The sequence below is a fragment of the Equus przewalskii genome, chromosome 16 (genome assembly GCF_037783145.1).
Source record: "Equus przewalskii isolate Varuska chromosome 16, EquPr2, whole genome shotgun sequence".
NCBI lineage: Eukaryota > Metazoa > Chordata > Mammalia > Perissodactyla > Equidae > Equus > Equus przewalskii.
This window is the reverse complement of record NC_091846.1, coordinates 10,256,451-10,284,194: the sequence shown is the minus strand read 5'-3', so window position 1 is coordinate 10,284,194 and position 27,744 is coordinate 10,256,451. Positions and strand designations below refer to the sequence as shown.

The 27,744-nt window shown below is 38.7% G+C and overlaps 1 protein-coding gene across 2 annotated transcripts; it reads left to right on the top strand.

Annotated features, from left to right (window-relative positions):
* Positions 1–191: 191 nt before the first annotated feature.
* Positions 192–26,486, top strand: HSPH1 (heat shock protein family H (Hsp110) member 1). 2 transcript variants are annotated; one of them, XM_008517660.2, is made up of 18 exons: positions 192–1,085; positions 3,661–3,718; positions 6,236–6,376; positions 7,363–7,485; positions 9,235–9,334; positions 10,486–10,619; positions 11,066–11,310; positions 11,944–12,172; positions 14,157–14,263; positions 14,512–14,645; positions 16,822–17,030; positions 18,670–18,801; positions 21,334–21,471; positions 22,565–22,690; positions 23,946–24,053; positions 24,153–24,272; positions 24,490–24,651; positions 25,585–26,486. In XM_008517660.2, the coding sequence occupies exons 1-18, from the start codon at positions 979–981 to the stop codon at positions 25,789–25,791; spliced, it is 2,580 nt and encodes an 859-aa protein (XP_008515882.1). In that variant the 5' UTR covers positions 192–978; the 3' UTR covers positions 25,792–26,486. The 2 variants fall into 2 exon arrangements, with proteins under 2 accessions (XP_008515882.1, XP_008515890.1); XM_008517668.2 differs by lacking the exon at positions 18,670–18,801 and having other exon boundaries at positions 201–1,085.
* Positions 26,487–27,744: the final 1,258 nt, after the last annotated feature.

The following is a 27,744-nucleotide window of genomic DNA, read 5'->3' as shown; positions in this document are numbered from 1 at the left end:
GTAGTGGGGTAATCTAGACAATAATACAGGCGAATACAAAACAAGCAAAGAAAGATAATAACGCCACCTCTAGAAAACGCGCGCGACAACACTAGCGGGAACCCGGCCTCTCCCGCAAGTCCCCAAGACAAAGCCGGGTCCCAGCCCGCACTGCGGCCGGGACTACACATCCCAGCATGCACGGCGCACACGGCCTCCCAGAGGACTACGGTTCCCAGTATGCTCTCCTGCCCGCTGCTGGCCTCCTCAGCGACCCGGGGTCTTGGGTATGTGCGCTAGTGGGGTCTGTCTCTGTCTCCGCCTGCTCGATCTTTCTTTAGAGTCTAAGGGTTGGACACCATCGGTCACTAGTAAAGTATGAAGATTACGATTTTTCGAGTCATTCTTCGTTGCCCATTTTATTAGGACACCAAGGAGCCTCTGGCTGGGGCGGGCGGGGGCGTAGGCGGGTCAGCCTGGACTGCTTGAGCCAATAGCGCCAGAGCGGCTTTCCTGCCACCATGGCAACGGCGGCCGTCCCCAGAGGGACCAGCCACCCATTGGGTAGAATCTTTCGAGAAGGCTCCAGAAGAAGGAAGCGGAAGTGGCACGTGGAGGGGCCGGTGGAGGCGCCGGTGAGTAAATGCCGCAGATTCTGGAAAGTTCTGATCAGTGCGATACATAAGGCTGAGGAATTGGGACCTCCCCTTCTGGGTCGGTAGTCCTGCGCCGCCGGTGAGCGAGCGGCTGCACATCCAGGCAGTCCTCCGAGCCGCGGAGCGCGCGCCGACACCGCGCCGCTTTCTCTCTTGGTTTCTCCGCTGCAAGTCGCCACTGTCCCCGGGTAGCCGGAGGCGCCAGACCAGCCGACTGTCCGTGTGTCCGTCCGAGTGACAGAGGAGCGGTCGGACCCCGCGGGAGCCGCGCGTGGCCGGAGGAGCGGACGGGCGCCCGGAGGACGCAGACCAGACCCGAGGCGGAGCGGACCGAGAGCCGGCCATGTCGGTGGTGGGGCTGGACGTGGGCTCGCAGAGCTGCTACATCGCGGTGGCCCGGGCCGGGGGCATCGAGACCATCGCCAACGAGTTCAGCGACCGGTGCACCCCGTAAGTGGGGGCCCTGGGGGAGGTTCCGGAGCGAGCAGAGAAAGCCGGTGGGGCTGGGGAGCGTGGGGACCCCCGGCTTGCGGGCTGGCTCCGGAGCTCCGGGGCGAATGGAGGGCGATGCTGGGAGCGGTGCGCACCTCCGGGGGGTCTGGGTACCGCCACCCGGCGGGGCAGGACGCTTGCCCAGGAGTAGGGGCGGGGGCTTGCTGCCCCAAACCGGAGAGGGGATGTCTCCGGGATGCACGGGGCCAAGAGAAGTCTGAGACGAGTCTGCCAGGGTCGTCACTTTGGGCGTCCTTCCTACTGGGGACCCGGCTGTGGCCAAGCCCGCGACTTCGCCCCCTTTTCTTGGCAAGCTTCAGCTAGCTCCTAACTCGGCCGCCCCCGTTTCCCCACCCGGCTTCTCTAAGCTAGCTGAGCCGCCCCCAGCTTGTCCCCCTCCCTCCGAGCATATCTGCGCACCGCAGAGCCCGGGCTGCCGAGCTTGTTCTTCCGCATTGTGATTCTCGAAATGAACTGGAAGCTTCCAGACCTTGTGTGCTGCTGCTTGTCCACTGAGCAGGCGGACTGTTGTTAGCAACCACAGAATCAGTCCTTTCGTAGATGGATCTTCCTCTTACTCATTCTCTTGGTTGCTAACGTTGTTGGCTTTTGTGCCCGGGATCATTTGTGAAAAATGTAAACATCCTTGTTGCTCATTTTATGAGAGCCATGCAAGAGGAATCGTGCTCTAATTTCTTTATTAATTTTGCACAGTTTGAATAAAGGAGAGAAAATTAAAACTGCGTACTTTTGTGCTAGTACTCAAGAGGATGGGTGTTGTCACTGAGTTAAATGTTATATTTTACTACAGCGTCGGGTGGAGAAAGGCTAACATTTTGTTTTAAAAAGCAGCTTTTTGGGGGGATTTATTTTCTGAAAATCGTAAACATACCTGAATGTGCATTGATGAAAACAACCGCTTCTCAAGGAAATTAATGTAGGTGTTAATTTATTTCTGGATGACTTAAACCCAAGATAAAAAGCATAGAATGAAACATTGAGCCCAAAGGTAAAATGACTGGGCTTATATCACTGTTTTAGTGTAGATGAACATTTATGAAAGTGAACGGAAAATCAGGAAATAAGCAAGTATTTGACAGTACCGGTAGCGTTGGGAAGACTCTTATTCCCTGAGCATCCCGTCCGTTTACCTCTGTGCAAATCTGCAGTCTGTTCTTAGGAAGCTTGTGGAAAGGGGTCTGTATAGAGTATGGTAAGAAAGACGACTATCTCAGGCTTTCATGCCTAGGTGCAGTTTACATCTTTGTTCTCCTCGATCCAATAAAAGAAAGAAAAACTGTTAAAAGGAGAGTAGGAAAAATTGTATGCAGCTATAGTGACCACTGTGGAACTAAAGACAACAGGTATGGCTCTGAAACGTAAACTGAGGGCAGCATTGGAGTTCCCTTTAATATTTTTGATGAGTAGATGTTTGTCTCAATTGCGTTGGCCTCTATTAATTTCTGTGTAGTGTAGTTAATTTGATTCTCCCCCTGGAAAATGAGTAAGTTCATTCTGCAAGTGTATAGTTACTCAGAGCTTAGAATGATACTCTGTTTTTGGAAGGTCTCTTAAAGTTCTGGCCTTTGCCTGAATACTTCTCCGGCTTTTAGGATGCTGTTTAGCACCTGCTCTGATCTTCTAGGTCTATGATGTCTCTATTATAGCAAATTTAAACGTGATTCAGCCTGGTATTTAATGCACTCGGTATGTTCCCATTTTGTTCATCTCATTTGCCATTACTCCTACCTGCCCTCTAATCTAAAACCTAAGTCACTTACCTCCTCCTATGAGATTTTTCCTGTGCTTGTCTCTTTTGTGCTGCTTTTCCTTTTGTATTGTTGACAAGGCCATCTCACAGTTACGAGTCACTTCTCGTCTCTTCAAAGCTGACTTAATGTAACTGATTATTCACTCCTTCCCCTCAACATTTATACTCAGTACTTGTTCTCCGTCATTTTACTTGGCTTTCTCAAGTGGAGTCTTCCATATGGGACCCTCTTTTGTGCTTTTAACTGCAGCAGCATAACTTAGGCCCACTTCTTTGGGTTTATAGAAGAACTTCTTATCTTACAGAGGCAGCCAGTATATTAGGACAGCAGTAGTATGACGATGATATTTAGATTTATACGGAGTTGGTAACCGAGAAGTAGAGTTACACCGTACTTTTTGTTAATCATGTTAATAATACCATTTAACTGTTCAAAGCATTTTCAGAGTTAACGTCCACTTATTAATAATTGGGGACCTGAAGAATTATATTGGTACTTGAGGTTTTAGAACATGACCCCTGAGCCATGAGCAGACTTTTAGGGGGGTGGGACTGCCAGCTAGATTGGATTCTCAGAGTAGCAGTTAAAATGAACACCCTTGGAGTATCTGACCAAAACTTCAGACTCCAAAATTGTTCTACATTTGTGCCTGCACCCACAACCATGGGTAGGAAATTTATATTAGAATTTTTCTCTTGTCAGTTAAAAATGTTCACGTTTGTGCTGTTCAACATTTTTGAAACATGTGGTTTGTATTCCAGATCGGTCATATCATTTGGATCAAAAAACAGAACAATTGGAGTTGCAGCCAAAAATCAGGTATGTCCTTTACAAGAATTCTGATCACCTTTTAAGGAGGAGGTTTTAAAAACAAAATCTGAAGGACATACAAGAGTATGAAATATCTAAACCAATCTGTTTTCGAGTTTTAGAAGTGTAATACCAAGTGTTCTTTGTGAACTCCAAGATGGTTATTCTTTTCCTTCTGTTTCCTTCCTCTTGTTTAAGATCTACTTTAACTTTCTAATCTGCCAACGTTAATTGTTAATAATTTTGCCACTTTTTAATTTATCTAATTTTTAAAAACTATAAGTAAAAACACTTGAAGTTCTTTCATGTGAAGTTTCTCACGACACTCATTTAAGAGTTGAAGATTTCTTTTAGAAATTCTGTGTTTAAGTGTTTTCAGGTTACTTCACAGTTAAGATGTTTGTCTAGTCCTGTGCCGTTAGCTACATGTGGCTATCAAGCACTTGAATTGTGCCTAGGTTGAATCGAAATGTGAAGTAAGTATAAAATACACATGAGATTTTGAAGACTTAAAATGAAATAAGGTATCTCATGAGTATTTTATATTGAGTGTGTGCTCATATGATAGTGTTTTAGATATATTAGGCTAAGTAAGTTATTAAAATTAGTTTCACCTGTTACTATGTAAAGTGACTAGAGTGTTTAAATATGTCACTCCCTAAAATTTAGGGCTCACATTGTAGCTGTTGAACTCTTGGGATTGGGGAGAAAAAAGTAAAAAAATATGAAATATGAAATCCCTTTTGAAAGGCTTTAAAAAAGAGACTGGAAAAATTATTTTAAATACAGAAAATAGTATTGCTAAAAAAGAAATAACTCTGGAATACTATATTATTGCTAGATCGAAGAGATAGACGACAAAAGAGGAAAAAAACAGAAGAGAAACAGGTATACAGACTCAGTGTCATTCTCACGAGGAGAGAGGCACCTCAGTGAAGGAGTAATCTCCCTTTTAAATGTGGCCACTGAGAACACTGATATCCCAGACCTAAGAAGCTTCTGTTGCATTTTTGTAGTTATGTGAGGAGAATAAGTTGAGGCTCAGATCTAGCCTGTAGATTACCAGATAGACTACATCTCAGTTTTAGAATCACAAGGAATTTTAACATTCTTAAATTCCATATTGTTTGAAACTAGTACTGCCAAGCTGTATTCTTCCCTCTAAAAGAAGTAGACGAGAGAAAAAAGTAAATGATAAACTGTTTTGGTATCTTCAAGCTTGTAATTTTAAAAGTCTTAGTTTATAATCTTTGATTTATTTCTGTATTTTAAATAAGGTTCCCACTACTGACATCTTTAAATGAAATAGGCTATGGAGTGAGATTTTTTTTCTTTTTTATTGAGGTCATAATAGTTTATAACATTGTGAAATTTCAGTTGTACATTCTATTTGTTAGTCACCATGTAAATGTGCCCCTATACCCCTTTTGCCCACCCCCAACCCCCTTCCCCTGTGGTAACCACTGAGTTCTTCTCTTAGTCTGTGTGTTAATCTTCCACATATGAGTGAAATCATATGATGTTTGTCTTTCTCTATCTGGCTTATTTTCACTTAACATAATACCCTCAAGATCCATCCATGTTGCAAATGGGATGATTTTGTCTTTTTTTTTTGGTGAGGAAGATTTGCCCTGAGCTAATATCTGTGCCAGCCTTCCTCCCTTTTGTATGTGGGATACCTCCACAGCATGGCTGATGAGTGGAGTAGGTCCACGCCCACGATCTGAACCCGCAAACCTGGGCCATCACGGCAGAGCATGTGGAACTTTAACCATTTGGCTCCAGGGCCAGCCCTCAATTTTGTCTTTTTATGGCTGGGTAGTATTCCATCGTGTATATGTACCACGTCTTTATCCACTCATCAGTCGATGGGCACTTGGGTTGCTTTATAAAGTGGGACTTTTTAATCAGAGCCTAATCATCAAAAATATGTACATGCAGTTGAAAGCATTATGTCATTTAGAAGCTTTTTGAATTAACTTTGCCTTTTCTGCTTTTTGGTATGGATAATTAACCTTCCCTACTATTGGTAGGAAAAGCAGTCCATGTATTTTGTGGCACAAAGTGTTTATCCTGACCACTTAGCAATTTATTAGACTATAACAATGAACATTTTTTAAAAAAAAGCGAATCTGACTGCAGTACTTCCAGATCTCCTTATTCATTCATTCATTCATTAGGTGTAAAATTTACAAGTTTAGTGAGGAAAAGGAATGAAATAAAGTCATGCAGTTCTTCATGGTTTGTTCACAGCTTTAGAGATAGTTTCACTGTCTTGAAGATTTTGAAATGTGTTAAAATTTGTAGTGACGGTATTGCCTGTTTCTACTCACTGCCTACCTTCTGGCATTTCTATAGGAAATGGAGAAAGAATAAAGTCTGTTCATTGATGGGGAAACGCAGGGCTCCGAGGAAAGTTACCCATATCCTTATGGTTTGAGTTGTACAAGTGTCTATAAAATTGCTGTAAGTACTGATAGGTATTGAAATCAGAAAAAAATTTAAAAGCTATCATTTCTTTTGCAGCAAATCACCCATGCAAACAATACAGTGTCTAACTTCAAGAGGTTTCATGGGCGAGCATTCAATGACCCCTTCATTCAAAAGGAGAAGGAAGACTTAAGTTATGATTTGGTTCCGATGAAAAATGGTGGAGTTGGGATAAAGGTAATATAATTGAGCAACCTTAGATTCTTTAATAGGAAACTAATTCATCATAGCAAAAAGTATTTAATTGTTAATAAATGTTTAACTCAAATTTCTTAATTGGACAAGATGGTCTTTTTATTCTTGTTTTTGTCTAGCTTCTTTTAAACTGTAGGTATATGTTTAAATTGTCTTTGAAAATTATTCAAATGGTATATACTGCTGTAACTTCATTTGTGTTTCTTGTAATTTCTTGGCAATTGTAAAATTTAGATTTATTTAGTGGTGTTTAAAAAAATCTAAATTATGTTGTCATATCTGAAACAAGTCTGTTCCAATACAGTTCAGTTGTTTGGAGACCAAAAGTGTAATACAACCAGACAGCTTTTTTAAACTAGCAGAGGCATTCCTGTCTTAAGATCTACACGAAATAATATTTATTCCAGTGATTCATCTCTTTAGTTAGAGTAGAAATTGACTGCCTTCTGTAATGTTTTGATGAGTACTTGGATAGGGGAAAAAGGTGCCCTGGCTTTTTTCTGCTCTTCACCTCTAGGAAAAAGTTCTTTCTGCCTTTTTTCTTTGCTTCCCTTTCTTTTTCCTATTCCCTTTCCTTTCCTCCTCCTTTCCTGTTTTTGGTGAGGAAGTTTGGCCCTGAGCTAACAACGGTTGCCAGTCCTCCTCTTTTTGCTGAGGAAGATTGGCCCTGAGCTAACATCCGTGCCAGTCTTCCTCTATTTTGTGTGTGGGATGCCACCACAGCATGGCTTGATGAGTGGTGTATAGGTCTGTTCCTGGGATTCGAACCTGCAACCCCAGGCCACCAAAGTGGAGCACACGAACTTAACAACTATGCCACTGGGCTGGCCTCCTCTCCTCCTCCTTTCCTAAACAGCTATAACAATAAAGATTTTTTGGAGGAGAGTATGTAGTAATATTTGGAAGTTAATAGTAGCTTGTAGCTTTAAGTACTACAGTGTTCAAAACGTTTTCTTTCCTCCATATAGGTAATGTACATGGATGAAGAACATCTGTTTAGCGTGGAGCAGATAACAGCCATGCTGTTGACTAAGTTAAAGGAAACTGCTGAAAACAATCTCAAAAAACCAGTAACAGATTGTGTTATTTCAGTAAGTAGAATTCAGCAAGGCAATGTTTTATTTTAATTTGCTTTCTTTGTTACTCTTAAGTATCAAGTGTGTGAAAGCTGTTCTATAACTAGAGGTTAAAATTCTGCGGGATTGTATTAACGTAGTGTTCAGGAGCCTTTCAGAGTAGGTTTGAGTGGTGTTTTCAGTCAGAAGTTGCAAAGGTTCTTAACTGGAGGTGCAAATTAGATCTTCTGTGGGGCTTTTTACAGACTGACTCATTGAATCAGGGGATATTCTAGTGGAGTTAGTCAATGCACTGTTAGACAACTGGTGTACGGGAGCTTTCCAGAATTCCATTTCTTAGTTGAGAACCAGTGCGTTAGAAATTTTGAAGTATAACCTACCGGTAATGATGAAGTCTAGATTTTTAACACTGGCAAGCCCACTGCCTTCAATGGACAATTAATAGATGATCAAGGAGTAGTTAAAAAGGACAAAAGTCATCTTTTATTTCGACACTGAAAAAGGTAGTTGTAAATTTCGCTCTCCCAAGTGTCTAGGGTTGCTTCTTGATCTGCTGTGGTTACACTCTGCACCAGGACCCCATCTATAACGGACTTACCTACCCCAGAGTCTTTGTATTATAACATGAACAGGGTGGCCTCCCCAGATCATCAAAAGCCTTTACGGCAATGTACCCTGGATATGAAAGAATAGAGGCAGAAGGGCTAACATTTCTAAAAGGTATTCTACTAAAGGAGTATCTGTATCTGGCTGTTGTTTGGAGAAACAATATTAATCTCTAGTAAAATTAAAGAATTAAGTTATAAGTCAGTGGTTCGTCATCCTTCCTTCCCTTTTTTTGCCACAGAGTTTTCTTTTTTTTCTTTAAATAACCTAATATGGAACACTGGTGGAAGTGGTGTTCTACTTTGAAAGGTGAGCAGAGACTTACCTTTCTCTTGCCTTGGTCTCTTTCTGAAGCATCTACAAATACTTTGGGAAAAAATGTGCAAGCCACTGTACTGAGTTTTCTCTTAGGTACTTTTCAGTTAACTGAGTCTATGAATGTATTGTTAGATGTTCTTCCTGAAGGGTGTCCTAGTTAAAATGCCGTCCTAGAAAGCGATCAGAAGAGTGGCTAGAAGCAGAAGTCAGCACCATAAGAAACTTCATCCGTTGAGCTGTTTTTTGCTCTTTTTCCTCTTAGGAAAATTAACAGGCTTTGCCAAAAAAATGTTTTTGTAATCTTAACAGGTCTGCTGAATTAGCAGGTAGTACATTGTCTATTAATTTTTGAACTCAAAGAATAGCAAAACTAAAGGGCAATGGCGTATGCTAAAATTAGCTCTGTATTATATTTAAGTTCCTGTAGTCTTTACCTATAGTTTAATTATATTTAACATTAAATCTTAACTTAGAATTATAATTTCCAAATGTCAGTAGAAATTTAAGACTTATTTGGAAATGATATTTCATCCGCTTAAATTTAAAGCTTTCTATTAGATTTAAGTTGCTGTCAATATGTGTTATAAATACTCCTGATGAAATTTTATTTCAGGTTGAAATTTCATACTATAATTTTAGGGCAGTCTTTTCAAAAGTAGTTACTGTTCTGAAAGTTAAGGAACTTGTTAGAAATAGAGTCTAAAGTTCTACTCCTGTGTCATGACTTGGCTAGGCACCCCTTTACCCAGGCTGTTGTGGATTTATTACAAGTGGTTGTGAGGAATTTGTATGTATTTTGTGTTCCAGATAAGTTAAAATTCTTTCCTTTCTTGTTTGTAGGTCCCCTCCTTCTTCACAGATGCTGAGAGGCGATCTGTATTAGATGCTGCACAGATTGTTGGCCTGAACTGCTTAAGACTTATGAATGACATGACAGCTGGTAAGAAAAAAACTATTTTTGTGTAGAAGTGAATATATTATCAAAGCTAGAGTTAAAACACACCAGGTACCATTGCTAAAGACTTTTTCACTTAGATAGAGAAACGCAACCTACTAAAAAACGTGTGTTAGATTTGAAAGCAAAAGTTCCAGCTCTTCAGATGATTATGTTTAGTGAGAAGTTGGCACTTTGTCAAATTTATGAATCTGTTTTCATTAGGAAATTCTTTTATATAAATTTCAACCCTCTGAATTGGTTGTGTTGGATTTAGTTTTTCATTTCTTTACATTGTTTTTATAGTTAAGAAAGAAGTTTTCCCAAAACCTTGCAATTTTAGCTTTTACGACTACCTTAAGTATTGATTTAGTGTAAAATATTTTTCCTCATGTATTTCCCAAATATCTGTAGTTAGGTACTGGTCATTCATCTTCTATCAAATACTGATTTAAGCTGTACATTGTGAGGTGTTGTGTTAGGTGTGGATGTAGTGGTGAGCACAGCAGTGACTGTCATCTCCTAGAGCTTTTACCAGTTTATTAGGATTACAGACAAAAAGTTAGTTACAACTGAGTGTATTCAGGCAAAGTAAATATGACTTTTTTCAGCATGTATTTCCAGCAGTTTTTTAAAAACACGAAGTATTGATGAAGCTGTGTCCTTAGGTAATACATGTTTAGAAGTGTGGTGCTTTCAAAGTTTCAAAGCATTCTACACAGATACTTTAAGGTAGATCAGTTGTTTGCCTTGGATCTAGAAAAAAAATTGGTAGGAACTACAGTTGCTGTAGCTGCATATTAAACTCTTAATTTTTTTGGATAAGCAGTCTCCTGGCAGGTTGTGGTTAAATGTAAGTACTGTGTAATGAGTCTCATACTGTTTGTGGTTACATTTCATTGTATTCACACCATGTGTGCTTTCTCTGTCACATCTCTTCATATATTGAAAAGTGATACAACATTGTTCTAAAATCAGAAAGAGAAAAAGTAATTGATGCCAAGAAAATTAATATGAAGTCAGCTATAAAAGGCATCTGTTCACTGTTAATTGTTTGAAGTATAGTCAAAGTTTCCTGCACGTGTGATTATATTGGTAATAATGAAATTCCTAAGAAAATGTTAACCAAAAAATTGAAACATACTTTTTTTTTATAGTTGCTTTGAATTATGGAATTTATAAGCAGGATCTCCCAGGCCTGGATGAGAAACCTCGGATAGTGGTTTTTGTTGATATGGGACACTCAGCTTTTCAAGTGTCTGCCTGTGCCTTTAACAAGGGAAAATTGAAGGTAAAATCATAAGCTGGAACTAAGTTACCAAAACATATTAAATGTGTTATATTTATCATTACTTTAAGTCACTGAGCTGCTTGACTGTGTTCTTTTTGGAATGAAGAGTTTGGGTGGTGATAATAACAGGGACTTGTTCCCTGAGATTGATCTCCATAAAGATGATGTAATTGTCTTAGCATGCTGTTAGTATTCTTGCTTAGGAAAGAAAAGCTTTCTAAGATTATCTTCTGTGTAATCATTAAAAGGCAAAAATACCTTAGAGATTTTGCATTGCATTTGAATTTTGTAGTGACGTTTCTCCTAACTGATTTGGATTCTATGTTGTAATTTAAATAGAAGTCTTGAGTCTGTTAGTCTTCAGTTGTTTGAATAGCAATGTTTAAGATTCTTGGTACAAATATGATTGAAAATAACCAGATTATTTGTTGTTTTAACTAAATTAGGTACTGGGAACAGCTTTTGATCCTTTCTTAGGAGGAAAAAACTTTGATGAAAAGTTAGTGGAACATTTTTGTGCAGAATTTAAAACTAAGTACAAGTTGGATGCAAAATCCAAAATTCGAGCGCTCCTCCGTCTGTATCAGGAGTGTGAAAAATTGAAAAAGCTAATGAGCTCCAACAGCACGGACCTACCGCTCAACATCGAGTGCTTTATGAATGACAAAGATGTTTCGGGAAAGATGAACAGGTATGTCTTGAATTCTTCCAGATTAAATGGAAGGAACTTCTTGCTGAAGCTGACAGCCCAGGTGTCAGTTCTAGCTGTGGTGGCGTGAGTCTTGGCCCACGTTTCAAGATCCTATGGTACATGCTGGAAAGGCTGTTAGCACTGTTAGAACTAGGCCACTTCTGCAAAGAGGGTGTTAGAAAAAGCTTTGCTGAGAGCCTTCGTGATGAAGTCTTTTTAGTATTTTTCACTTTTTAGTCTTTCTTGGTTAGTAATTGAATAACGATTTCACAAAATATTTTACAGAAATATTTTGGAGTGGAAATAAATATTTAGAGTAATGAGAATGAGATCACATAAAACGTTAAGGAGTAAAATGACAATCTTAGTATAAAAATTATTTCTTTTAGTAATACCAGTAATACTGACTTTCTTCTCCGTTCCCTTTCTGCGTCTGTTTTGTATATTTATTAAAGAAAAACGTTATAAATTATAGTACAGTTAAACTTGGCCCATGTGAAATCCAGGGGATGTGGAAAAAAATGAAATGCATTGGGTTGATGAGACTTTCTGTTAAAGAAAGAAATAAGATAAGATTTTGGCCTTAAGATAATTTTTCCGAAGATTTGTAAAGTGTTTCTCTTATTTGCCAAGGGCACAATTTGAAGAACTCTGTGCTGAACTTCTGCAGAAGATCGAGCTTCCCCTTTATTCATTGATGGAACAAACTCAGCTCAAAGTAGACGATGTGAGTGCTGTTGAGATAGTTGGAGGCACTACACGAATTCCAGCCGTGAAAGAAAAAATTGCCAAATTCTTTGGAAAAGACGTTAGCACAACGCTCAATGCAGATGAAGCAGTGGCCAGAGGCTGCGCGCTGCAGGTACTGCTTCCTCAGCCCTTCTTTCTCGTGGTGCTCATTCCTTCATCTGTTTCTCCTCTGCTTCATTGTGGTGGGGTCGGAGAGCAGGCAGAGCCCTGTGCCCGATTAGAATCACAAGGGGGTTAACTTTTAAATAAATCAGTGAGGCTGTGGGGAGACAAAGATCTTCAAATCTGCAAGATCCAGGAAATTGAAGGTTAAAAGAACTATCGAGCTAGTGTTTCTCAAACTGGAGATTAGGAACAGGCATGATTCTAAGGGGGATCACAAAAAAACACAGCTCTTAAAGCATTAATTCGCTGTGTGATGGTGACACTTGTTGCAAGGCACATAGGAGGGAATTATAGTGGCAAAACTGGTGTGATAAGAAATTGATTTGGGGGGAAGTTTGAAGGGTTAAGAACATTGGTTAACAGGAGGTTTTAGAAAATAGCTACTCACCCCTCCCAACTGATTTTAACGTGCTTATCAAGTAAGAACGCAGCACAGAGGTGTGAAGTTTGTTTGGCAAAGCAAAAGCACCAAACCTAGAAGTTACTGAGAAAAGAAAATTAATGTTAGTTTGTATTTAGGATATTATAGTAAAATAAATCCAAGTATTTTTAACTAAAGTTTCCAGTTAACATGTTTGAATTTTGATCTAGTTAGCAGTTTTTTAATCTAAAGTGAGATTCTGTAGACAAAGGTATTTAGACTGACTACACTTTAAAACTTAGAAGAGGAAGAATGTGTAGATATTGATTGTTGATGGTAATCCTTTCTATCATCAAGAGCCACCATGTTTCTTGGGGTTTTTGGTTTTGCTTTTTCCTTGGTAGTGCAATATGCCTCCTTAACTAACTCTAATTCCCCAAATGGTAGAAGTTTATGGATTCTTTAGAAGAAGAGCTGATTTTGGCCTTTCTTTTGACAAGTCCTATGCTAATCAGAGGTTGACTTTCGGTCTATTTTGTCGTTTTGATGAGTGGTCTAAATCCGCCTGTGTGTTGGTGGATTGGGATTGGGGATTTGGGCACCTGGATTTGGGTGTTATCTACACTAAATTTGAATTTACTGTTGCTTATTTTATTTATAAAATTACTTGAAAATATGAGCATTTTGGGATTTACTTTTTTCCAGCTCCTTAGACATTTGAAAGATGGTGTGGACAGAGCTGTTTGTGGGTGTGTATACAGTCTTGAGTCTTGCCTTGGTATCCACAGGGGCTTGGTTTCAGGACACCCCTCTGATACCAAAATCTGTGGACACTCAAGTCCCTTATACAAAATGGCTTAGTACAATGAACATGGTTGGCCATTGTATCCACGGGTTCCATTCACTTCTTCCATATCCTCAAAATTTTGATCTGCAGTTGGTTGAATCCATTGATGGGAAACCCGGGGATGTGGAGCGCCGACTGTATACATTCAGGAGTGATACAGCTTGTAATTGGAATTGCTGTCAGCAAGGCATTTCTGGAAAGACCAGTACTTTTTCCTAAGCCCCTGTGAAACTTAATTAACAATTGCTAGTCTAAGATTCATTGTTACTTGTCTTTTTTTTTTTCCTTTTTTTGAAAATTAGCCCTGAGCTAACGTCTGCCGCCAATCTGCCTCTTTTTGCTGAGGAAGACTGGCCCTGAGCTAACATCGATACCCATCTTCCTCTGTTTTACATGAGGTGCCTGCCACAGCATGGCTTGACAAGCGGTCCATAGGTCCACGCCCAGGATCCCAACTGGTGAACCCTGGGCTGCTGAAGGGGAACATGTGCACTTAACTGCTGCACCACCAGGCTGGCCCCATTACTTGTCTTTTTATCTAGTGATTGGCTTAGTATTTAGATGACAAATCATTTATGCTTAAGGTGATGTATAGTGTTAGCAGTTTTTGAATTTGAATTTAAACCTACCCATCCCATTTGAATTCAGTCTTCTATTAAAAAGTAAGTGAAATTATTTATGTGCTCAGGATAATCATTTCTTTTTTTTTTTTCTTTTTTAAAGTGTGCAATCCTCTCACCAGCATTTAAAGTTAGAGAATTTTCCGTCACAGATGCAGTTCCTTTTCCAATATCTCTGATCTGGAACAATGATTCAGAAGATACTGAAGGGTATGTGGCAGAAAATAACTTTCAGATGTTGTGTTTTAATATAAAGAGGAGAAATTAACAAATGACTTATAGTAGAGTATCTGATTAACGGGGATCTTCCAACAGTCAAACCTATCAAAACGTGTCTCATTTTGGTATTATAAATGGTGAGATAGAATTGATCGAGATTGTAGAATGTTCGTGTTCTCTTTATGTAGCACAGCAAGCTTACATACTTGAAATATTGAATGCCTTTTCCTTGCCTCTAGTGTTCACGAAGTGTTTAGTCGGAACCACGCGGCTCCTTTCTCCAAAGTTCTCACCTTCTTGAGGAGGGGGCCTTTTGAGCTGGAAGCTTTCTATTCTGATCCTCAAGGAGTCCCATATCCAGAAGCAAAAATAGGTAAACAATGAATTATGCAGATTTACTCTTTTAAAGACTTAGTGTACAAACGTAGACATTTTCTTGTTTTTAGCAATGTTGAGTAGAATGTAATTCCATATGAAGACATTTTTGATTTAGAATAATGGTGATGGAGAAATCTCTTCATGTTATGGATGAATAAACTGGCCTGTAGAAATGAAATGACCTGCTGGTGCTGCTGTTACATCCAAGCATTTATATCTAGGAACACTTTAGTATTTTTTCTGTTCTAATGTAGTTGCTACTTAAAAGATTATCATCTACTTTTAATATTAACCTTCACTTTAGTTAAAGTGAAATGTTACTTGCAGAATGTTACTTCCAATTTAAAAGCTGGCTCAGAGGGGCTGGCCCCGTGGCCGAGTGGTTAAGTTCATGCGCTCCGCTGCAGGCGGCCCAGTGTTTCGTTGGTTCGAATCCTGGGCGTGGACATGGCACTGCTCATCAAACCACGCTGAGGCAGCATCCCACATGCCACAACTAGAAGGACCCACAACAAAGAATATACAACTATGTACCGGGGGGGGGGGCTTTGGGGAGAAAAAAGGAAAAAATAAAATCTTTTAAAAAAAAAAAAAAAAGCTGGCTCAGAAACCGTTGAAACTGCTTCTCAAGTATACCTTTGTATTGTTATCTTTTTGAAAGTACATCTTTTTTGGTGCATTTTTTTTTGAGAGGCTTAACACTCTCCATCTCTCTTGATCCATAGTGGCTCTGGAAATCTGGGAGAGCTGCAGGTCTCTTCTTGAGTGGCCACATCTCTTTCCCAGGCTGTGGGTGGAATTTGCCTACACTGCTCCATCTTTTCAGGACTCGCCCTTGCCCCATAGCTTTTCCATAATGAAATGGTTTGAAGGAGTCAAACCTGGCCGGTTGTGCTTGCTTGCTTAGTACTTAAAACTAAAAATGTTGTGACGCAAGAGTTCTTTTTTTTTTTTAACAGTTTTTATAAATTTATTAGGAAATTAGTTTAAGAAATCGTTTAATATAGTTTAAAATTTTGACAGGTTGGATTCTATGCGTTATGTCCCCATTGTGCAGAGAGTAAAATCCAAGCCAAGCCCTTTAGCATGGCATTGAATTTTTCATGTTATCAGCAAAACTGAAAAGCTTGCAGGTACTTAAAGAACCATCTTACATCTCTCTCTCTCCTGTGAGTCTTCTTGGATGTTCCAGACAGAGTAAATGCTGTTTCTTTAAGTGGGTCTTATGGCAATTATTTCCTGAACTAGTGATTTGATAATTGTTGAAGGTCGACACCTTTCACTAAGCTGGTAATTAAATTTGTAACTTATTATGTGTTTGTGTAGACAGCTCCTTAAATAAGGCTGTTAAATCCTATATGGTGCTTTTCGCATTATAGGTTCAAAATAACTTAATTTTGCTCTAGTGGTCTCTGGAATAACAATGCTATTGGTGGAGATAATACTGACACCTAATACTTGGCTCCATAGTTTTAAGTGCTCGTTGTAAACACTTATTAACTCAATCCACAGAAGGGTAGCTAGGTTAGGTAATTTGGAGCAGGTCACAGCCAGGATTCAAGCCCAGATACTCTGGGTCAGGGTCAGTTCTCTTGACTACTACTCAGTAATGCTCTGGAACTGCTCTGTTACGCATAATGATTTCAGGCTTTGATACAGGTTTTAGCTTACCTCCTTTTTAAGCATAGGAAAATGTTTTGATTATTCAATCAGAAAAACACTGTTCCCTGAAAGAGCCTGTAGGATTCAAATGCATCATGCAGTTGATCACATCTGCCTTACGCTTGCTAACAGATTTTCATGTCTAGTTTGTGCTCACCCGTCTGGAGAAATAGGGTAGGAGGAGGCAGGGACTGCTTGTCATCAGTATCTTACACACAGTATCTGTGTCATAAGTGTTAAATAAAAACAGTCACAAGAGTACCCTCGCTTTTGAAGGTTTTTATGGCAAATTAAGACTAATCCCCAGTATTAGAAGCATATATATTTATAAGTCTATTTTAGGAGGTTATGTTTATAGTATACGTTAAAGGACTTAAATTTAATTCGGTTGGTAGAGAAAATGGGGAGATTTTTGAATAGCAATACTTTCAAGCTGTATTTCTTAGCCTTTGTCTTCCTTTCAGAGATTTAGATTCAATTCTAAAATTGTCAGTTTCTTTTTGTTCTAGGCCGCTTTGTCGTTCAGAATGTTTCTGCACAGAAAGATGGAGAAAAATCCAGAGTGAAAGTCAAAGTGCGAGTCAATACCCATGGCATTTTCACCATCTCTACGGCATCTATGGTGGAGAAAGTCCCAGCGGAGGAGAATGAAGCATCTTCTGTTGAAGCAGACATGGAGTGTCAGAATCAGAGACCACCAGAAGACCCAGACACTGATGTAAGTTTGTGGATAAGCCTTGGAGTTTGAGTATATAGTTGACTGAATTCTAAGCTATAGGGAAGCGTCAGGAAAAGTTAAAATATGTTTTTCTTAATTTGGTTAGTATTTTGGGTAATGGTAATAATGGTAATTGTTAGATGATGGTAATATGCACCCTGGAATTTGGTGAATTCTGATTAAATTCTGTGTGGCTTTATTTGAACTGACAAATAATTTAATTAGAGTAGGTAAAGTTTCTCTGCATTGTTTTTTTAAAGACAGACCACATATCGAGAAGTCAAATGTTGACTGATGATTAAGAAAAAAGTATTACAAAAACTATTTGGTGAAATATATACCAAACATTAAAGCCGATTTTTTTTGTTTAATTGTATGGCAAAATTGGCTTTGGTATTACAGAACTTAATTGCTTTTATTTACATACTTTGTTATATTGTGGGAGGAAGGAAGAGTATAGAAAGTTGTAGAGTATAGGAAGTTGTATATTGTTCATGTTTTTAATTTAGACTTCATTTAGCATGTGTGTTAGTTTACATGGTCAAGAGAAGAATTTTAAGAAACTTTTAAAAATAGATCAGTTATTATAGTTTACTTCTGGGTAAAAATCACAAATAGCTAAAATGAAGCAGGCAGTATAGTATTTTAGTTAAGATGTGAGAAAGTGTGGTATCCTGTGGTCAGAGAACTCTGTTATCACTGTTACCATTCCTAGAACATTTAAGGAACATTAACATCTGAGCCTTACTTTTGTTCTCATCTAGGAAAACTTCAATGTAATGAGTTAAATGACCAGTGCCATCTACTTTCTTATTTGGCTACAGATATCATTTTTCCAATGCCTGTTATATCACTCTCTTTGTACCCTTTGAATATGTGTATCAGGAGTGCCTTGCTTCTAAATACTTCAGTGTCTGCCTTAGAATCTTGAAGCTCTAAAAGAAAAATACGAGAGACTTCAGGGTGGGCAGAAAACAGTTAATTAGAATGTTTCAGGCTTCTCCCAAAGATGAGAAAAGATCATAGCAAGCACTGCTTTATTGGCGGTTGAGGTCTACTAACATGTAGCATATATTCTTTATCCTGAGATCTTCTGAGCTGTAAATAGCTGGATCACAAAGAGAAAGTAGGGGCAGAGAGGGTCTTGTGTATCTATTAGCTAAAATGATGAACCTCCAAATAACTGATCGTTGGCTATTTTATATAACTGTTCAGTTCACTGAAATGGAGAAATATCAAGATGCCTGATGGCTGCTGGTGAATTTAGGTTTGGAAGCTTGTTTCTGAGAGAAAGGCCTGGAGTAAACCTATTTCCTATGCTTTTGAGAGTTAATTTCTGTTCAAGGCTAGGTGAAAGTTTCTTAAAGGAGAGTTCTTGATGGTCATCGCATCAGTCAAAATGGCTACTACTTGTTTTATTTAACTATATTAACTGTCATTCAAAGAATTTCTTACAGGTTTAAAATTTCTAAGAAGTTTTCAAGTATTTTGTGTTCATTTTGCTTGTATCCAGTATCTTTTCCCCTCACCTATTAAGATTTCAGAAATTGAGTGTACTGTCTTTGGTGCCCTATAACCTTTTAAATTTATACAAGTACACCTGCTTTCTACATCCTTTGTGCCTGGGCTTTCATTTCAGAAAAATATCCAGCAAGACAACAGTGAAGCTGGAACACAGCCCCAGGTACAAACTGATGGTCAACAAACCTCACAGTCTCCCCCTTCACCTGAACTTACCTCAGAAGAAAACAAAATCCCAGATGCTGACAAAGTGAGTGACTCTTCTAGTTCATTCCATTAGACAATGTTGCATCATGTGATCATTAATGATATCATTAAATCTGCAGTTTCAAGAGCAAGCACCAAGTTACCTGATTTTATGTAGGACTTTTTTCTGTTAATTTTCTGTGTGTTTTTCAACTAAAACCAGTTAGAGGTACTCAATCTCAAGTAAGGGAATTGAATATCCTGCTTTAGACCTGAGAGCTTCTCTTGATTAACTGCCACTCCAAGCAGTAAGAGGCGAATGCGTAGCATTTGTCGTCTTCTCTAGAGGCAGAGGTATCTGCTAATGTGAGGAGCAGACATAGATACATCCCAGTGCTGTGTGGTTAGTTTTCACTTGAATTGGTCTGATGATAAATACATGGGCTATAGGAGTCTAGTAAACCTTTTTCTCCTCTCAAATCACCTGTCACATTTACATAACTTAATTATGATGATCTTGTAATAACCAGATCTCACTTCAAAGTAATTGTTCTTCTGCCCTGATTCCACAGTATGTATTGGAAGCTAAATTAAATGCTTGTGTTGTGTCCCTTGAAAAATGACTGCTTGAATCAAGCTTAAAATTGATGATCAGATGGATACTGAGAAATTTCCGTTGTTACTCCAGGTCACTCTGTGTTTTGCAGAACTTCATTCTTTGTGCAAGTTGCGTGTAAATTATTAACCTTTCAGTAGCGGTTTTTGGCTTTCTCTTGCATTCTGATAGAATTCTTTACCTTCAGACGAATTACGGAATTGTTCATTGGGATCAAAATACACTTCACACTTTGTAAGAGTTTCCAGTTTTTAATCTCCATGCCCTGTTTGATCCACTGGGTGTCCTAATATGAGCTATAGGTCCTGATTCTGAATTCTGAAAGCTGCCTTCTTTTTCTCCTGTTAAAGACTTATATGATGATGGTGTAGCAGTATTGCTTTCTTTGCAGTAATAGCTCCTTAATTTCAGTGTCACTCCATTTAGTGTTGAGCACTAATTGACTCATGCTATGCTGTTAGTCTCAGTACCTGTCTAGAACGTGACATTGGGTACCATCTCATGTTCTCAGTTGTGGGTGAGACCACTAGTGTCAAGCCCTTCGGAACATTATCACACACCCCCTTGGAGGGTTTCTCATCCATGCCGTGTCAAATGCCATTTTGTGGTCTATTGGTTTTGTCAGTAGGTGGTTTAATGTACTTCCAGATAGTCTTAGCTCGACTTAACTGCCACATACGTACTGTCATCCATTTGTTTCCAAATATCTGTTACACTCCTGTGTTTTTCTAGGTGTAGGTGTCATCTGATTCATTTTTTTTCTTGTGGTTTATGTCCCCAGAGCAAGCACAATATACTGGAGGATTCTCATGTGCACTGGAGGGAAGAAATAGGGACTGCAGGCTGATTGACTAGATCATTGCTAGTGATACAGCTTACAGCCCTTGACAGACATGTGATTTCTAAGGAACACTGAAATAGAAGTCTGGGAAACACGCGTTCTTGTCCCATCTCTGTCTTTGTAATTTTAGGCAATCCACTGAACCTCTTTCAGTCCCAGTGTCTTCTGTAAAGTGCCTACAATTTTAACATCCCTTATAGCTTCCCGGATTATCCAGTGACGGTGCTGGTTGTGCCTCATGGGCTAGTCTCATCCCGTTTAACCATCCCAGCCAATCGGTACATGTGACACACCTCTCGGTTATCTTTTAATCTGTCATATAGCTGAGTTTCCTAAATTGTATTGTTTGTCATTTGTGCTAGTACACACCTGCAGAAATGGAAATACATGGAGAAGGCTTAGAAGGCCCTAGGAGATACTTACTTCTTTAGCCCTGTATTTACATATTTTGAAAAACCTGTGGTAAGCTGTTAGCATTTGCTGCATCATTCCATTTGCTATTTTAAGATTCTCATCTCTTTTTACCTTGCCGAGTTGCTTATGAGAGATGGTATGACTCAAAGGCAGATAGTAGGAATAAGGAGAGAGATTATATATATATATATGTATGATCTCCAAATTCAGTAGGACATTTTAAAAGGCACTCAACAATGTACTGCTAATTGTAATGAAATCAAGTATAATACTGGGACATAGAGACTCATATATTCTAGGAATAGAGTTGATGCTAACGATGTTTAGAGTTGGTCAAAGTCTATCTTAGGTTATTATTAGATTCTAGACTATAAAGATGTGGTACTTTAATAATAATATTTTGACTTTTCAGTCACAAACACTGCTTAACGGGATTAGAAAGTAAACACCTATGAAGAAGGGCTTTAGCAGGAGAGGTTAAATTTAAGTTTAGTATGAAAAGAGAAAAATATCCTGTTGGACTCTCAAAGGAAAGCGTTGCATGTTTGAGTATAACTGCAGCCCAGATTTAAAATGAGCAGGTGGGAATTAGATGATCTTAAACACTCTCCGAACTTTATAATTTTAGGGATTTTATTTTTGCCTAAGTCATCGGTATGATAGGGAGATTTTTTTTGTTTTTCAAGGATTAAGAATTTTCTCCTTTTTTTTCCCCCCTTCCCAAGGCAAATGAAAAGAAAGTTGACCAGCCTCCAGAAGCTAAAAAACCCAAAATAAAGGTGGTGAATGTTGAACTGCCGATTGAAGCCAATTTGGTCTGGCAGTTAGGGAAAGACCTTCTTAACATGTATATTGAAACAGAGGTAAGACTTGAAGTAAATATTTTTGTTTTAGAATATGTTAATTTGTCTGGCCCTATTACTCATATTTCCAATAGATAAATGGCTATAATTCTTTCCCATACCAATTTTTATGCAATTTTAAGGATAAGATGAAAGCAAAACTAATGGTTTTTTCAGTTTAATTTTTTTAAATCAGTTTTATATTTTTGCATCCTTATTAAAGTGCTCTTATATCATTTAGATAGTTCTGCTTGGTATAAAATTGATATCCCACGTTCTTGTGAAGAAGTTCGATCCAGTATGTCTTTGCACAAAGCACTGTCTCTGGGCACACTAAATATTTCTGTGAAAATGCCTTATGCTTCTTGGTAGTCTAGAATATGTAAAATAATTGAGATTGAGTTGTTGGTTTTTGTGGTTTGTTTTGTGAGGAAGATTGGCTCTAAGCAAACATCTGTGCCAATCTTCCTCTATTTGTATGTGGGATGCTGCCACAGCATGGCTTAATGAGTGGTGTGTAGGCCTGCACCTGGGATCCAAACCTGTGAACTGCAGGCCACTGAAGCAGAGTGCGTGAACTTAACCACTATGCCACCGGGTCAGCCTTGAGATTCAGTTTTTCTTTACTGAGATGGGAACATTGTGTTTAGAAATTTATTTACCAATAAATTATACTCCTTTTATTTATATGTGACAGATAAGTGAACTATAAGTAAATTTATTTATCCTTGGTTTAAAAATGTGGTGGTAAAGTGGTATGACCATTATACATTGGCCATTATTAATCCTGATATGAGACAACCATATATCTACATAAAAGAAAACAAAATTCTATAAAAACATTAGATTTATTTCCCTAGCGTTAAATCTGAAATGTGAAAGCTATGTAATTTATTACATAATATTAAAAAAACCACAACAACCTGTTATGTGTATTTAGAAAATGAAGGACTTTGTAGGATTTGTTGGAAGAGTTTTATGAGGTATAAATTAGAACTGCTAACACTAATTTTTTTGGTACAGTTGTTGGTTTTGTTAACACCAGAGTCTAAGTAGTTAAAATATAGTTACAGATAACAGAAGACTAGAATTAACCTTTTCTGTTTTCTGACAGGGTAAGATGATAATGCAGGATAAATTGGAAAAGGAAAGAAACGATGCTAAAAATGCAGTGGAGGAATATGTGTATGAGTTCAGGGACAAGCTTTGTGGACCATATGAAAAATTTATATGTGAGCAGGTAAGTTCAGAGTTCTTTTTTATTCAGATAATCTTATATAAAGTGTTTAATATCAAGTTTAACATTTAAATCTCTATTAGATTATATAAATTGAGCTTTTTGAAAACAAAAAACGACATAGAAATTGTATAAGCAAAGTCATGGAGAGAGAGGCTCACTAGTGGTGTAAAGTTTTATTCTATTCTAGTTTGTCCCAATGAGTTTTTAGTTTTTATTGTCCAGAAGAAAGAGCCTATCACACATTTATTCAGAGTCTGCGACATCATAGTTATGGGAGTTAGAAAGCTAAATGAGAGGAAATCCTTACCTTCAGAGACCTTAGACTTTGTTTTTTTTAATCACTCTGGTCCCTTTGTTGCTGTCTGTTATTGTTTTATCCCATAAGTCTTGTTCATCCAGTCATTCTGAAGTTTATGAGGCACCGTTATTCCCCTTAGCCCCGCTTCTAAACTCCCAGAGTCAGTATGGCTCTGAGTAAGTCCCAGAAGCACATCCCACGACTGTGAAAGCTGGGGCTTGGAAAGAAATTGGCTAGGTAGAAATTGAGGATGTGTTAGGGATAGATTCTGAAGTTAAAAGAATTTAAACCCAGCAGTCTGTTTTCGTCCTAAGATCCTTGGGCTCCCTTGTAATATATTTCAGTTCTCGGCCCTCCCTGACATTTCCTGGGTTTCTTATGTATGGTTGAGATTCTGAAGTAGTGATGACCCAAAACAGGCTAGACCTCCTGAGGCTAGAGTAGAAATACGTACTTTATTTGAATTGGTTAGGAGTGATTTTCTCAGCTGTTCAGTGATTGCCTTGTCAACTTGTCTAGTTTCCTTTTCAGTGTTTGATAGCTGTGGAAGTGAGTAGAAAGCTCCTAATCAAGACCTAATTGTTTTGGAGAGAAGGAAGATAATTGCTCTTCCATAACCCCTCTTCAGTGTGTAGATTGTCCAGTATTGGACTTCTAAGAGACAGCATTGTAAGTCAGTAAGAGCAGTTTGCAAAAAACTCTGAAATGTCTCTGTGCGAAAAACAGAGAAGCCAAAGAATAGCTGTCAGTCCCTCGTGTAAAACACTGTGCGGAGCTGACGGTAGCCTGTTTATTGCTCCTTGATGATTTTCAGTGAAGAGAATCCCGCTGATCAGGGTGCCTTCCTAGAAATAAAAGTAGCTGCTTAGTGCTTAACACTTGGGAAGGTGGCTGTTTGTTGTGAAAACTTGTAAAGTGAGATTGCCACTGATGCTGACCCTCATGTTTCATATATAGGATCATCAGAATTTTTTGAGACTGCTCACAGAGACTGAAAACTGGCTCTATGAAGAAGGAGAGGACCAAGCTAAACAAGCGTATGTGGACAAGTTGGAAGAATTAATGGTAGGCCCTTCTCTCCACCTAGGAAGCTGCACCTGTGTTTTAGGCTATAGAGTTTTAAACTGTAATGATGACATATTAATTTATTACGTTTTGTTTTAGAAAATTGGCACTCCAGTTAACATGCGGTTTCAGGAAGCTGAGGAGCGGCCGAAAATGTTTGAAGAACTAGGACAGAGGCTGCAGCACTATGCCAAGATAGCTGCTGACTTTAGGGATAACGTAAGTCTTTTCGTACACAGTGAGGAATTACCTGAGATTTTAATAAGCTAATGTTTAAGTTGAGGAACCTTCATTGTGAACAAATGTTCTTAAATGAAAAATTTGTTTTTCATATTTGAGACCAGAGATAGATTTGGACTTCATGGAAAATTGAGTCAAATTAGATTTTACTGTTAAATACTTAATTCTATAGAATGACCATGCTTTTTCCATTCAGGATGAGAAATATAACCATATTGATGAGTCTGAAATGAAAAAGGTTGAGAAGTCTGTTAATGAAGTGATGGAGTGGATGAATAATGTCATGAATGCTCAGGCTAAAAAGAGTCTTGATCAGGATCCAGTTGTACGTGCTCAGGAAATTAAAGCAAAAATAAAGGTGAGTGTTCCTGTCGAATGTTACTGCTGTGCTTTCTTAGGGACTCATGTTGCAATCATTTGAACCTTAAACCATAACCATTTTCCCTATAAATCTTTAGCTTATCCTTACTGAGACCAGATTCATGTCACAAAAATAGAAGACCTTACAAGTTTCTGTTAAATTTCTATGTATTCATTCACTTTAACAAATAGATTTGTTGAGGCCCAAATATGTGCCTGCCATTGTTCTAGGGGTTGAACTTTTCGGTGTACACGGCAAGCCCCCAGCCCTGTGGAGGTCACCTGCTAGTGTGAGGAAGACTTGACAGTAAATGAGTACAGAAGTATATCAGATGGTGTTAACTGCTGAGCGTAAAAAGAGAGTCGAGTCCAAAGGGCTTAGGAAATTCTGGGCAATGGAGAGGACCCAGGTTGGTGTTTGATCAGGGAAGGCCTGGCTGAGGGCGTGAATCTTAAAGGGAAGTTGGGAAGAAAACCAAGGAACTGCTTTCTGTCTGGAAGGATATTCAAACACAGTGAAGGTTAGGGAAACATGAGCCTTTGAAGTCAGTGGGCTAGAAGCTTGAATTCCAGCTCTTTGCTCGCTAGTTTTTCTGAACTTAAGGTTAAGTTACTTAACCTCTCTGAACCATTTTCTCTTCCATAGGTTGGGATCATAATTCCTACCTTTTAATGTTGTCGTGAGGATTAAGTGAGTCAGTAATATGTGAATACTAACAAGTCCTGACACATCATAAAAGAATATTCACTTCTCTTTTGATCAAGCTTCATTCTGTAGTTTTGGGCAAATATGATGAGTAAATGGAATTCTTTGAGATATGTAATTGGAGCTGGTGGAAAAATAATTGGTTCAGTTGTGTAGGAAAGCAATTGAAAATGAACTGGATGGATCTGAGTTAATCTGATGACTAGTTTTGTTTTTCCTTCTTAGGAGTTGAATAACACTTGTGAACCTGTCGTAACACAACCCAAACCAAAAATTGAATCACCCAAACTGGAAAGAACTCCAAATGGCCCAAATACTGATAAAAAGGAAGAAGATTTAGAAGGCAAAAATAATTTTGGTGCTGAACCTCCACATCAGAATGGTGAATGTTACCCTAATGAGAAGAGTTCCATTAATATGGACTTGGACTAGATAACACTAAATTGGCTTAGTCCTTCAATTAATAAAATATTTTTGCCATAGTATGTGATTCTACATAACATACTGAGACTATTTATATTTTCTTTTTTAAGGATGTTTAGAAATTTTGTGTATTATATGGAAAAAGAAAAAGCTTAAGTCTGTAGTCTTTATGATCCTAAAAGGGAAACTTGCCTTGGTAACTTCAGATTCCTGTGGAATTGTGAATTCATACTAAGCTTCTGTGCAGTCTTACCATTTGTATCACTGAGGATGAAATTGACTTTTGTCTTTTGGAGGGGGAAAAAAAACAGTACTGCTTGTTCAAGAGGACTGTGATTAAAATCATTGTGTTTGTTCCTGCCAAGGTAGTTTTCTTGCATTTTGCTCTCCATTTCAGCATGTGTATGAGTGTGGATGTTTGTAAACAAGACTAAGTCTGACTTCATGATGGCTTTCTAAAACTAATTCTGTCCGGTAAAATAGGACTTTTTGCTTTGATATTAAAAATCCTACGAGTAAAGCAAAAGCTAGTGAAATGTGTTAGCAGCATGCAGAACAAAAACATTAAAATATATCTCTCGTTATACAGTACATTGTCACGTGAAGGTGTAAAATGGAAGAAATGTTGATTCTGTTTGTAACTGATATTGTGAAGCCTTTTATGAGCTTTAAAATAAAGTTCATGTTATGGTGTCATTTCTAAACGGTTTTGTCACTAACTTAAAAAAGAGATTGGGGGAGAATGATATAAACTATTGTAGCAAAAATGAAGTTATTTTGTGTGAAAATCCAATTTTTCTTTTTTGCTTCTACTTATGTATGCTAGCACTTTCCTAAGTGAAAATGACATTCTCCCGATAGAAAAGTGGCATATGTTACTACGTTTAAATTTTTTTGAATATAAAGTTGACTATAACTTAGAATCCCCCACCCAGAAAGAAACGTTAACTCTTGTTGCACATCCTTCAAGCCTGTTCCTCCTAAGCGTGGGGGTGTGTGTGTCATATGGGTATAAGTGTTACAGTGTTGCGTAGGCTTTTTTTTTTTTGAGGAAGATTAGCCCTGACCCAACATCTGCTGCCAATCCTCCTCTTTTTGCTGAGGAAGACTGGCCCTGAGCTAACATCCGTGCCCATCTGCCTCTGCTTTATGTGGGATACCTGCTACAGTGTGGCTTGACAAACGGCACGTGGGTCCATGCCCGGAATCCAAACCGGCGAACCCCAGGTGCCAAAGCGTGAACTTAACCACTGGGCCAGCCCCCAGGCTGTTTTTCAAAACTGTCTACACCAGGGAAATAAGTTACTATAGTCAGGTGTTACATTTCCACTGCTATACTGAGTTCCATTATGAAGACATACATAAAAATATTTTAACCCGTCTTAGTCTTGGTGGACTTAGGTGTTTCTGGAGTTTGTGCTGTTCTAAATAATGCTGCATTGAATCTTGTCTATCTGGTTATTTTCTAAGGACAAAATTGAAGTAGAGGCGGGGGTAGGGAGGGGAGAAGACATGCACACAGGGTAGATGACAGTAACCACACCATCCACTCAGGTGCCACAGTTTGTGCACCTTAATGAGAGTGGGTAGCCCTCACCAAGAGAGGACTAATCTGACTGGGGCCAGTCTATGGTAATACCTACTGTTTAACTACTATGTACTAAGTACTTCACGTAGTTTAGTCACTGAAACAACCCGAGCGGTTAAGTAATTTACAACATCACACAGGAAGTAGAGCTGGGACCAAACCTGGGCACTCAGGTTACTCAAATTTTAAAGCCCACCCTCCAAACAGCCCTTTTGCTGTATCTTGTCTTCATTTGTGTGTGTGGTGTGTACTTCAACATTTTAAATTTGTTTGCCTGTTTGTATTTCATAAATTGAATATTCTCATTTGTAATGTTTGTTGATTTTATAGAAAACATTCAGTATGTTAAACGTTTGTCAGGTAGTCAACATTGT